Source organism: Crocodylus porosus, unplaced genomic scaffold (assembly GCF_001723895.1).
Source record: "Crocodylus porosus isolate Cpor-Errol unplaced genomic scaffold, CroPor_comp1, whole genome shotgun sequence".
Taxonomy (NCBI): domain Eukaryota; kingdom Metazoa; phylum Chordata; order Crocodylia; family Crocodylidae; genus Crocodylus; species Crocodylus porosus.
The window spans coordinates 4595948-4609350 of record NW_017728944.1 but is presented as its reverse complement, the minus strand read 5'-3'; the positions used below and the strand labels follow the sequence as shown (position 1 = coordinate 4609350).

The following is a 13403-nucleotide window of genomic DNA, read 5'->3' as shown; positions in this document are numbered from 1 at the left end:
GGCTGCTCCACCCAACCCAGATCCAGCCCTTTTAAGGAACACCCCCCTGACTTACCAGCTCCTGCAGTGGTCTCAGGGCTTCTGGAGACTTCTGCAAAGCCCCCCCCATGTGGTGTGTGGCAGTAAGGAGCAGCAGGGATTTTCCACCCCCTTCAGGAATGGGTGAATGGGGGCTTGTTTTGTTCCAAAGTGTGGGGAGCTGGGGTGGGCAGGGCAGCCATTGAGAGCAGGTGGGGAGTGGGGCCTGTATGATTCGGCAGCAGCCAGATCTCCAAATTGGATTCAGCCAAATCAATTTGGGACACTTGATTTGGATTCAGCAATTTAAATAGCTACTAGCTGAGTCACAGGCCTAGTGTCTGGTCTGTGTTTAAAGTCTGCTAGATCAGTTTTGGTTTTTATAGCTTTGTCTAGCCTTGAAGCATCTATCTCCATAACTTGTCTATACACTAAGCTCAGAAAAGGTATTCCAGTTAGGGCTTCTGGCAGGTTGTCTTGCTGATCCTTGGCTTTGACTTCTCCCAGAATCTGGCTTACTAAAAGCTGCTAAACTGGAACTGTCTCTGAAGGAGTATATTGGTAGGGCTTTTTCCTCCTTTCTTTTTTTGGGGGCTGGGTGAGGGGGTTGCCAATGGTTGCATTGTCTGTTGAAAGTAGTTCCCAAAAATGAGCTTGAGGATGGCTGCTTCCTTCTGTTTTTCTATACTGGCAACCAGTCTTGAATGGACTATTGCCAAGTGACAAGGCACTAAATGCCACAAGAGCTTGGATAACCTAAATGGGACAGAACTAAGGAACTCTATAATAGACTGTTTTAATATTTGGATTGATGGAAACACCCTGGTTGATGGATGCATGCAGGTACAGTAGAGCTGATATCCAAGGAATAGCAAGGGGATTATCAAAAGCCTAGACTTCTGAACACTAAAAATGCATTTGGCAAATAGTGGTCACTCCGGCTTCCAAGGTGGCAGAAGACTATATTTAAACACTCCCTGAATCTGGACTGTCTTTCCTGGCCATCTAAACTGTTTATTGGTGCCAGGAAACCTTCTTCTTCTGGGACTTGCAGTACAAGCTTGGCAGTAGGTTGGAGTTTTAGGTCCTTGCTCTCCAACTCATTGGGCAGATTTAAGCTCAGAAGTGTAACTTTGCTCTCAGTTGTTTCTTTTCCTGTCATGCCTTCTGACAAACTAGGAATGCAAACTACATAGGCTAACCTTCAACTAGCTAGCAAATGCCTCATAAAGATAATGGATTAAACTGCTGCTACAATAACTGACATGCCTAGAAGACTACTTTTGAATTGGTCTGTGATCTTGCAGATAAAACTGGCCTTCAGAAGGCTGAGCAGCAAACAGTATGGTAGTTTGAGATGCTCTTAGCAGATGGTGGCAGAGAGCTGATGTAGTGGGTTAGGCACAAACAGCTTGACAACTGCAGAAATATTGATAATCAGGCCTAATAGTCGAGGCTTTTAGACAGGGTTTGTAACAATAAATACCTGTTGCTTATCTCAAAGTAAACACACTGACTCCTGAATTGAATCCAAGTGAACAGCACTTCAGTTATGCAACAGCAGTGAATCATAGCAGGAGCACGTGCCTGAGTAAGCAGGAAGCTCAGCAGCAAAGCAAGTGGATACGGAGGTGTGTAGTTATGATGGCCCAAGCTTCTGGGGCGTCTTAATTCTAAGGGGAACTCTGCTATTCATTTGAACGCTGCTGACTTGCTCCTGCTAGAGTGCCCTTTGAAAGAAGCTGGCACCACAGAAGGAGTGCTGCAGGTTGGCATACCACTTCACTTCCCTTTCAGTAGGAATTTACTTGGTGTTTGCCCCTAGCTTTTGTTCTCTGCATCTGTAGATGGAGACTTCAGTACTGTAGCCTGTTTTCTTGGCAACACTTATTGGAGGCTGTCGTTGTCAAACAACTTTAGTATATTGTAGATTGGGGTGGGGGGGGAAGCAAATTCTGCTTCCAGAATACATGTTCTCTACTCTTGTTTCCTTGCTTTGAGGGTTGCTGATTCTTACTGAGGTAGAAATGGAATAGCTTGTGCAACCTCCCAAACTTGTCCATGGTGTGTAGTACTCGCTGTCTTCTGTATGTGTAGTGAGACTCAAACTACTCTGGCTAGTCTGCTGGCCTCACTCTTTTCATAGCTTGCCACAGCAATTAACTAGTCCTTGGCAGTGTAGGCTTTTTTTTTTTTTTTTTTTTTTCTTGTACTGTTAGCACTGATTTTGACTCACAGAGCAAGTCTGATCTCACAATGGAAATGAGATGTGCCTTGGGAGTGGTTAGGAAAGCAGAAACTACCATTGGGTAAAATTGTCTGTCTTGGCTAAGAACATGCTTCTAAATCTCCCCTATTTTCAGGATCAACAAACAAATCTAAAATGGCATTCATGGAGTCTTGTCTAAGACCTCATGTCTTTTACCTCAAATGATACTATATACCATCCCAGCTATCTTGCTAACCTGCCAACTGAGTTAAATATTCCTTCCTGTAAGGAGCTGAAGAGCTAAACATGAACTGATAACTTCAGACCAGGTGAAGGGTGCAGCATAATGCTTTCTCTGTATTGTACCTAGATACATGTAGCCTCATGAGGGAAACTTGCAATGAGTGGATAGTCTGGGCCTGAACTAGAATTGAAGCATTGCTGAGTGAAAGGTGGCGGCGGGGGGGGCAGCAGAATGCATGTAGCAACCCAGTTAAATTGCTTCCATTCCTTCCTTTTGCTAGTCCCTGCCCCCCTTCCCATTCTGAGTCTTAAATGGACTTGCTGCAAGTAGTCTTTAGCTGAGACTTGTAGAGATGCTGCTTACAAATCTTGCTGTTTTCTGAGGTGAGCTGGTGCAGAGAGATGAGGGGGGAAATCCCTGAAGCTAGCTGCATACAGGTACAGTGACTTCAACTGGAGCAGCTTCTGTGGTAGTGGCTTGTTGCCACTATCTTGCATGTGGTCTTGATGTAGCCTTTAAGGCTGAGGATGAGAATTGGCAGTCTTTCTATCTGTGCTTAGCTTAAATTGTTTAGTTTGTCTCGCAGGTGAGGTGCTTGTTCAAAGCACCATTGTCCAGTCCCTTGCAGAAGTCCCTAACAAAGGATCATAAAGATGCTTGCTAGAGTGCTGTAACCTTGGAGGTTTTTTAAGGCCTGATCAGACAGAACCTTGGCTGGGATCTGGTTGGGGCTGGTCCTGCTTTGACCAGGGGTTGAACTAGATGATTTCCTGAGGTCCCTTCTAACCCTAACTCCTCTATCATTTCTATACAGGAGCTATTGTGCATATAGAACCTTAGGATGACACTATAGCTGCTGATGGCCTGAGGCATGCAAAGCTTCATGGCTTAGAGTGCAGAATAGGATGCCTGCTTAATATGGGTATAAATAGCCACTTGAGGCTATCTTCTTTCTATAGAAAATCAGCTAGCTACCTCTGCTTTAGAACTGTTACCAGAATTAACTTGCATCTGATTTATAATTGCTCCCATATATATCTCCAGGCAGGTAGATGTTGAACTGCTGCTCCTTGTTCATCTGTAACACTCAGCTGATTTAATGCTCACCTTCCTTACTGTACAGCTCTTGCGTTGCTGGCTGTATCCAAAATTCAGGATACACCAATAAGACTGAGTTGTTTTCATGATTGTGACCTAACTGTACTATAGTCCTTTCACTGCCAGCTAGTGTCAGTTCACTTTGCCTGCCTTCAAGTAATAGTCTCTTTAAACTTAAAAAAAAAATCACATGCACTTGCTTGCTAGCCAGCTTTTGGGGCTTTTCTGCATCCCTTCTCAAGCTCGAAGCCTCAAAGTAAATGGCAGATAACCTGAAGGGGAAGCATGTCAGTCATGGATCTAACTGCAACTTGTATAAAAGCTAGCTTGGGTGCATCTATGCCAATTTAATATAGACTACTGATGGTGTTCTTCCACAATTGTATAGAGCTCTGGGTAGACTAGCTGCCAGAGTATTGGCCACTTCTCAAGTGGATATTGAAGCCCAGGTTTTAGTGCATCTGTCTACAGCAACAAGAACTATCCAGTCTAAAGTTAGCACAAATACATCTACATGAGCTGCAGCTCTACTTCTTCTGAGTGCAGATATACCTGGTGAGGTATGTGCTCACACGGAGCCAGTACTAGAAGGGATGAGCTGGACTTCTATTATAGACTTGCTGGCCCTTCTGGGACTGGATTGGGAGGGGTGGAGAAATAACTAGACTGAAATAATTGGCTCCTAATCTGGCTTCTGGATGACCATCTGCTGGAAAATGACTCGGTCCCCTGGTCATGGATTTTTTTTTTTTTTTTTTTTTTCCTCAAGTTAGGTTTTCTTTCTCTTCTCTGGTATGGATGATTTGGAATCTGTAGAGAACCTGTTTAAGCCTTCATCTCCCAGTGATTCTCATCTGAGTTGCATAACAACCATGTTGACTTAATGACAAGAATAGGTCAATACTAAGACAGTCCAGGGGAAGCAATTCTCATGACCACTTTGGGAATCCCCCTTATTGGAGGTCAGGCCTGAGCTTGGCTATGACCTGTGAATAGCATTCTAGTGTGCAGAATGGGATATAGTGTGAAAAAGCAGGCTGGTGCTTGCTTGTTGATAGAGGCTGCCTTGGTTAAACGAATGAAGGTTAAACAAGCAAGAGCTGTTCCTTCAAAGGGGGAAGATTAGAGGAGAAATCCTGAAGGGTGGAAGAGGCTGGCTGTCCCAGGCTGGTACAGATGTAGAGCCTCTGTATGTATTGCAGATCTGGATGAGGACCAAGGTGGTGCTGGCCAGAAATAACATTTTGCTTCCTCCACTGTTCAGCAAAGAGCTGTTTAATTCCATTGCTAATAGAATGGTGCTTTTTGCCCAGAATGGGAACCTATGCTAGCATTTCTGGTTTTTAACAATCCTCCTTTTTCTGTCTCCTAGTTTCTCTGGAAGAGTAGCTCCAAGTTTGAGTGCTGCAAAGTGGCTTTTGTTTTGTTTTCCTCAGGGTTGCTGGAGGGGACTTGTCAAACAAGGACTAATGGCAGTCTAGCTTGGACACAGTGCTTGAGTACAGGTTGAACTCTTCTGGGTTTTTTTTTTTTCCTCCCCCCTTTCCCTCCCCACTCCCAGCCTCTGCACACAGCCAAAAAACTGTGCACTGACCAGATGCAAATGCTGGTGACATGAGGGGTCGCTGAATTCCAGGGGTGCTCTCGGCTTCAGCTGGAACTACACACTTCCATTGTTCCTAACAAATGGGATAAACTTCCATATGCTTAATGACCTTCGGGTATGGTAATCCTTCTTTTATAGCAGAGCATTATGACATTTTAAGACAAATGGCATAATAAAGCGATAGTTTACAAAAGCAAGTACACAGTTGTATTTATCAGTGCTCTCTCATACAGATGGGCCCTTTTCAAAGTACTGTCCTTAATGTGAGGGCTTTCTGCTAATCTACCTGGAGCCTCTGAGAGCAGTACCATTAAAGTACATTCCTTGCTTGCTGCTTTCCCCCAAACTAGCGCAAACTCAAGTTCTCCTTTTTAAGAATAGACTCTGAAGCTGTTGCTGGAAGGTGTGTGTATGTGTATTTTTTCCCTCCTAACTTGTTTTGTAGATTGCAAGGGCCTTTTGGATTGACATTGTGACCACAACAGTGCAGGAATATGTTTTTAAAACCAATATGCTTTGCTAAGTCAAGTAACGCTACCATCACCAGTGAAGAAAATAATAGGCATCTTTTTTGATGGTCTATAGTTAGTAGCTGAAATACTTCATCCAACAGCATAAAAACACAGTTGGGCACCTTGGCTGGCTGCTATATGGGGTTGGGTAGTAAAGACCTGGTTGCTTCTGTCACTGATTTGCAAAAGTGCTTTTTCTTTGCCCTGTCTTGCCTCACCCTAGTTATACCACTGGCTTCATGAGTCTAGCCTCATCTTCATATGTACTTCCAAAGTCTTGTGTTTGGATGAATGGCTCTTTGTTCACTCTTATGAAATTTCCCATGCCTCTTAGTAATGTAGCTTCTGTACTAGCTATATTTATATCAAGCAGAGACCCTAGCTGGAGTCGGTCCTGCAGTAGTCTAGGCCAAGTCAACTCCTGCTCCAAATTTTTCTGATCTAGGTATGTCCAAAGTCTTTAGACACAAACAATGGCTAGGCCTTGTGGACCCCTCCTGAGCCCTTACCAGATCTAGTTGAAAGTCAGAAGTGGGGTGATGTGATACAACAGCAAGCTGCAAATCTCTTGGTCTACCTGGTGGCTCACAGTGGGGAGCAACTGATTTTAATCTTTAAGCAGCCTATTCCTTTGTGAATTCTAGCTATGTAGGATCCTAAGCAGGATTCATGACTTCTTCCCCAAGTTCTTCTTGGGGTCTGAAGGTTAAAATAGTAGGATGGCAGCAGCAGAGTGTGGTGTCCCTGATCTTAAGTGAGGTTCTGAACCATACAGTCTGCAGGCCATCCCTAGCAGCCTGAGCAGGACTGCCTAGCATGGTGTTCAGTAATACATCAATGGCCAATGCGTACCACTAATTCTGACCTGATGGATAAGTATTCTTTTGCTGAGGTGATCCACAGAACTAAGCTCTGCCATACGAAGGCAGAGTTGGAAAGTCATGAGACTTGGCAAACCTTCAGTATCTACCTTGGACTTCAGGTAGTGTTCCCTTCTAGAAAGGGAATCCCTGCTAAGCAGGCTTGGGACCCTAGCAAGGGAACTACACATGGTCTTTCAGGAGCTGCTTTTCTTTCTTGAATAAATAACAGCTTGGCTTACAAAAGCTAAAGTGCTGACAAGGAGCTAACTCCATATCTGACACTACAGGACTTTTTGCTAGTTCCATGTTGCCAAAATGGTAACGGATCCTGTACAGGAAATGGGAGAAGTTGATGACCAGTGTATGGGGCAGGAAGTCAGCCTAAATCTTCTGTGGACTTGCAGTTTTGCATCCTTACAGCTTCCAATTACAAACCTTCCCCCACAGTGGATTGAGTAATTTCCTCCTTTCTTGGGATGGGGGTGGGGAGCTGGGTTCTTGTATAGAGTGGTTTTTAACATCTTCAAATAAGCCTTTCTTCATGCTCCTTTTTTGTAGCAACAGTTCTTAACATCCTTACGCCCTTGGAAAGATGTGGAGTACTGGGCCTGCATGATGCCTGTACAGCGGAAAGAACAGCTGGTCCTTAAATGAATGATAGCAAATACAAACTAAGTCCCTGGTAGCAGATAAAAGTATGCTAGCTGTACTGGAGCAAAATTCTCAATAATAAATGTGCTGATTCTGATTGCTGAACCTGGGGCTTTTTTTTAAGATCACTTGTATCATGGGATGGTTGAGCCATGACTTTCTTGGGATGAAGGGTTCTGCTATTATAGAGATTCCAAATGAGATGGATTTGGGCAATGATTGAGGGTGACTGTAATACTATTGTAACTACCACTTTAGAACTACTGCTTGTGGCAGAGTTTTCATTATTGCCTTCCCTGCTAGCTGTGTTCTTGTTTTTTATACCACCCGTTTGATTTCTGATTGCTGCATAGGAGCCTGGTCCCTTTTTTGTAGCTTCAAAGTTAAACTGTCTGGGTCTGAAATGAAGATGACCTTCTCCTCCTTCCTCCTCCCCTCAAAGTGTTTTAACGTTCCTTTTTTTTATTCTGCATGCTTTTTTGTCTAGTGTCTCATCTCTGCCTTGGTAAAGAGCAGACTGTAGAGGACAGTCTTTTAGATCAGGTTTTCTCCCCCCCGCCCCCTGCACACGCAATGTGTACTGCTGACACTACTAGTCTGAGATGACAAGCTACCCAGAGACCAAAGCTCAGGCCCCATTCCATCCATCTAGTTAGGGGTCCCTGAAGTAATCACACTTTCCTTCTACCTCCACTGCCTTTAGGCTGTAGAGGTGCTTGTGTGGCTTGTGGCACTGGATATGCCAAGTTGCCAATGGTCCTAATGCAGCTAAACAAGTCCTGTAGCTCTGACCAGAGCCAGGACCCCAGAACTGTCTGTACATCTAATCTGTGCTATCTTGAAAAAGGTCAGTACACAAAACAAAGGCCATTGCTCATCACAGAAGGATTTAAGCTTCACTGAGCCTCCCTATGAACACTGGCGGGGCCTAGACCAGGCTACCTCCCCCTCTCCCAGCAATTCTGGCCAAGGGCTGTAAAATGGATGCAGTTGCATCCCACTAAGTCCATCTTATAGACTTGGCATCATGGGAAGGGGAAGACCCTGCCTTGTAAGCTCACCTTTGGAGACCCATTATACCTTGGACACAAGATGGGAGGGTGCTTGTGCAGGAGGGGATTCTTTCTAGAGCATGTGATTTAGAGTCTGTGCTGGGAGATAAGCATATTGCTAATTCTGTCCTCTTCCAGTTGGAAACCTGCTGGCAAGTGCCTCTGAGTCCAGAATCTGCACAGTCCCCCTCACCTTGGCACACGAGTCTTCTGCGCTGCTGCATCGGAACAGACCATGGCAGGTCGAGGTGGAGCTGCTCGACCGAATGGACCAGCTGCTGGAAATAAAATCTGCCAGTTCAAACTTGTTCTCTTGGGGGAGTCTGCAGTGGGGAAGTCAAGCCTTGTTCTGCGCTTTGTGAAGGGACAGTTCCACGAATACCAGGAAAGCACAATTGGAGGTGAGTGTGCTGGTCTCAGCTGCAAAAGCAGAGCCCATGATGTAGGAACCTAGAAAGCATCTTGAAGCAGCTGGCCAGTGGTTGAAATGGAGCTTGACTAGAACCTAGAGCTCCCTAGTCCTATTACTGCCCCTAATCTTGGACAAACACTCCTGTGCTGACCCTTCCTATCTGTAAAAGGGTGCAAGACTTGGCAGATCCTGGCTGAGGAGGGCTTCTTAATAGATGATCAAAGTATTCTTCATGCGTGGGATAAGTGTCCCAAGCTTAAGGTGTTTGGTAATCTCAAATGTTTAACTGCGGAGTATCCAGGCTCTGAAACCCATAACTGCCAAAGTCAAGCCAGATAAATAATAGGCATAGAACTTGTTTGGGAACTTAGTTCTGATAGTAAGGTTCTTGTTATGCTTCCACTTCTTATTTAATGCTTCTATGGCAACTTCAGCCTTTACCTGTGGAAAAACAGTTGGGATAATGACTACAGCTTGGTCTTGACACAGTTCATCAGCTAAAGATGGGGCCACTTTTCCCTGTAACCAGCTAGTGCCTTGTATCTGCAACAAGAGTTTCCTGGCTTCCCATCTAGGAACCTCTTGCCCTGTACCCTCATGGAGGGAATCTCAAATGGGACTTGGAGAGCTGCTGCTGTGCCTGGAGAATAAATAGCCCTTTGTAGCTTCCCCCATGTCCTCTCTTATTTGCCCTTCCACAGCTGTGTAGCACACTGGCTGCAGCTGTCTGCTCCAGCACCTCATTTAGGAGGGCTGGCATGCATGCATACAGGTCAAAAAGTTCTGGGGTGGAGAGAAGCCAGCTGTCATCCTCTTCCTGTTGGAAACCTGCCAGTAAGTGCATCCAACTTCAAAACTGACACAGTCCCCCTTGCCTCTGCACTGTAATGGGCAGATGAAGCAAGTCTGGCATAGTAGCCCTGTCCCGCTTTCCTACTGGGGTCAGGCTGTTCCACAGCTGTGGCTACCTCCTTGTTGTGTGTGGTTTTTTTTTTTTTTTTTGTGTGTGTAGTTTTTTAAAAAAAAACTTGAGTAAAATTGAGAGATGGGGAAGTTCCCTTAAGTGCTGTCAGTTCTTTACCTGCCCCCTTGCCCTCCCAAGCAGTAATGAAACAAGTTTCTTTCTCGGGCATAAAAGTTGCCACAGTTGGCAAATTCTTTTGTCACTTTGGTCTCCTGAACCCTGGTACCTCTGTGTTCTCATTTTGAGCTGAAATAAAGCAGGTTTCATTTTTCAAGCAGAAATGGCACACTACCCTAGAAACAGTCCCTCTGCTACCTGAAGCAGGTAAATGGCTCAGCACTGAGACTACTGGGTTAGGCTTCACTTTAGCCTGGCATAGCCTACTTCTGTAAATTGCACAGCACTCAAGGCTGGCACTGATGTTAACTTCCATGACATCCTTGTATAGTAGGGTGTTGTGCAGCTTGCTTAATGCCAGACTTGGCTGGCTGGCTTGAAAATCCTGCAGCTGTATATTGAATCTGAATGACCTGAAAGTAAAGTGGCCTTTTTCCATCTGCAAAGGCAAATTGGTGGCAGAATATCTCAAAGGGCTGCTGAAAATGGAGCTCCCGGGGGAATTGGAATGAATGTTAATAAGGCTGGAGTGCTTGCTCTGTAACTGTAGCAGTGATGCTGTTTGTCTGAAGGCTGTCTCATTGTGGCTAGATAAATGGGCCACTGACAAAGATGGGTTTTTCTCTTGCAGCAATTACAAGGCTGAAACCTGGGAGGTAAAAGACATGCTGATGCTTGATTATAGACCATTATTAATGGCTCTTTTTGAAGCTTCTAAAGTCCTTCTCTTTGGAAAGAGTTAAAACAAATAAATAACATCTGTCTAGACAAGGTAAATAAGTAGTGGATGTATGCAAAACCCCTTGGCAGGTGTCTTCACTTGGCTATGAACATGCATAAGTATTAGCAAAACAACTTGTTCTGCATGTACAATCTTTTTAGAGACTTTTTAATCCATTTTTGGTCTCACACAGTCTTTAAGTGTCCATTTACCACTGAGCTAGTATCACAATAACAAAATCCATCAAGAATGACCTGCCTAGAACTCACTGCAGTAGATCAATTTCTTGATGCAGGGAACTTGTACTTTTGTAACCAGCAGGTCTGGAGCAGTAGCATGTCTAAAGTCCAGTTCCTTCCACTAGCTGTAAGTAGGGCACACTAATACACGGTACTCTTCCCTTGAACTCACAAGATTCACAGTATCAACTTCAAGTTGCATGATGTAGGGGAAAACTCCTGTGCAGGTCTCTCTTGACCAATCACTAGCTGTTGCAAGGAAACGACTCCTGAAGACTAAGCTTGTTCCTCATGTTTGCTAGGGCAGAATTACTAGCTAATCAGGAGAGGCTTTAACATGGTACCAGGATGCTTTCTAAATTCAGAAGGAAGTTGGCAGGCTTTTTATGCTGTAATGTCCTGCTAGTGACTTGGGTCAAAAGCACAGGACTAGATTGAAATGTATGAGTCATGCAAGTTGGAGTAATATGGGAGTCTTAAATGTAAAAATTCCCAGTAAACTTCACATGATTCCTTTGAATCGGCTAGTGAGGCTCTGCTCTGAAAGCCACTTCCAGACATGTGACGCTCACTTCCCTCTCCTTTCCTGTTGTGCCATAGCCCAGCTCTCTCCTCTTAAGTGCTGACCTGACACCTTCCACAAGCACTGTAGGAGTGAAACTCTCCACCACAGAACTGGTGCTCCTTAGGCAGTCACACTGCAGGTGGTTCTTCCCTGTCAGTCTGCTAATGTGCTTTACTCTAGTTCTGAACTCTTGCAGAATTCCCCTTCCTTGTCTCGTCTCATCCGCTCAATCCTGGGCCATGCAGCAAGAGTGAGCTAGGAGGTGCCCAATTAGCATCTTTGAAGTGATCTTTGCAGAGGGCAGTGACCATCTGATAACTTGTCACCGGTTCAGATCAGTTGGAGGCTTTTAATTCATCCCCTGAGCTGTCCAGTCATGCAGCCTGGGGTAGCCTTTTAATTTTCTAAAAGCATAGCAAGCAAACATTAAATTCATGCTGCCTGGAGGGAACTGCTTTGAAAGTGCATTGCCCTGAGAACTCTTTCTGCTGCTCCTATACAGGGGATAAAACTGCATTGTGTGCCTTCCTTCCTGCTGCCCCCCCTCCTCCCCCAAAAGGAGTGCTTTGCTGATTTTTAAACTTGACTAATGGTGGCTTAGATCTGCTTGCAGCACTCCTGTATCGCTGCCTACTGTTGACAGCTTGGCTGGCTGCTTGTAGCACAGCAAACTGCAAGGCAACACTGTAGCAGCTGAAACAGCTGGCTCTGAAAGCTCAGTTCTGTTGAGTCAGGCAGAAATTCCTAGATGACACCATCAGAATAACTAAGTAGAAAGCAAAGAGCACTAAAACAAAATTCTAGTAACATGCCTCAAACTAGCAAGGAAAGTGGATTTGGGACTCCTAGTTCTGTTCTTCTTGGTCCTCTCACATCTGGCATGGGCAAAGTCTTGTCCTGCCTGTGAGGTGCTATTGGAGCCTAATGGGTGTTTAAGAACAGACTGTTCCCACAGATCAGACCTAGGAACTTCTAAGATAATGTCTGTAGATGGTAGTGCTGAAAGATGCTTGCTGAGAATGTGCTTGCCATCTGCTGGAAGATCGTGTCTGTTTGCCTACAGGCTTTTCAACCTGCCGACTGTCAGCCAGAGATTCAAGGGGCACAGGCAGGGCATGCTGCAGTATGTGATCTTAAATGCCTGGCTGTTCCTTGGAACAGGAAAACAACTGGTTACTACATTTGGTGAGCTGCCCTGCTGTCACTAGTGGCTTCTTTGCATTTGCTTTGAAGGGGCTTCTTTCTAAAACTAACCACAGGAAGAGGCATTGCAGCTGGCCAAGCCATACATGGTACAGAAGAGGGTGCATCTCTCCCAGTAAGCTGGGGGAAGGGGAAATGAACTAAAATAAAGGAAAGATTCCTGTGTTGATGTTCACATCTCCATGGCAACACTGCAGTTTAGAGGGTGACTGCTGTTTTGAGCAGGACATGCCTCTAGTATCTCTTTCCAACCATCTCATTGTCTATTTGCAGTCACTCTGCATGTCTCTAGTGCCTTCATGGTGGGCTGTAACCTTGACTACAGCTAGTAATATGCCATCTCAGTAGGGTAGTGCAGACCTACTTGCATTTGCACCAACCATCAAAGCAGAGGGAGAATCCTGCTTTGAGGCCGTTGGCTAGAGTCCCTGTACTTACTTGGAGCCAGGAATAAAACAGAAGCCCTTGACTGTTTCAGCTGCCTTCCTGACGCAGACTGTCTGTTTGGATGACACAACTGTAAAGTTTGAGATATGGGACACAGCAGGACAAGAACGATATCACAGTTTGGCACCAATGTATTACAGAGGCGCACAAGCAGCCATCGTTGTCTATGACATCACTAACACAGTGAGTACTGTGCCTGGTCTGATCTGGGTCCTGGCTCTGGACATAGAAGCAAAGAGTAGGTAGTACACTAGGTGGTGGTCTCCTAGGAAGAAGGTGCTGTCTTGGCTGTGCCTTTTTGTAAATTGGCTTGCCCAAAGGATGGGCAGTATGTGGGGCCAAGAGCCCTGGGATCAAATGTCCATTTAAGTGGATGGAGACATTTGGTTGAAGCTTGGTATGCAAGTCACTTGAGGGCCTGGCTTAATATGCTTAGTAGATGGGTGCTCCTCCCTTGCTATCAAGATTTGGTTGGGGGGGGG

At 45.1% G+C, this 13403-nt stretch overlaps 1 protein-coding gene across 1 annotated transcript in view; it reads left to right on the top strand.

Annotated features, from left to right (window-relative positions):
- Positions 1-13403, top strand: part of RAB5C (RAB5C, member RAS oncogene family) — a 29082-nt gene that overhangs the window by 11409 nt on the left and 4270 nt on the right. Inside the window, exons 2-3 of the mRNA XM_019550423.1 lie at positions 8392-8654; positions 12953-13104. Of these exons, the coding sequence (XP_019405968.1) occupies positions 8489-8654; positions 12953-13104 (318 nt within the window). The 5' untranslated portion in view covers positions 8392-8488. The remainder of the gene's footprint in view (positions 1-8391; positions 8655-12952; positions 13105-13403) is intronic.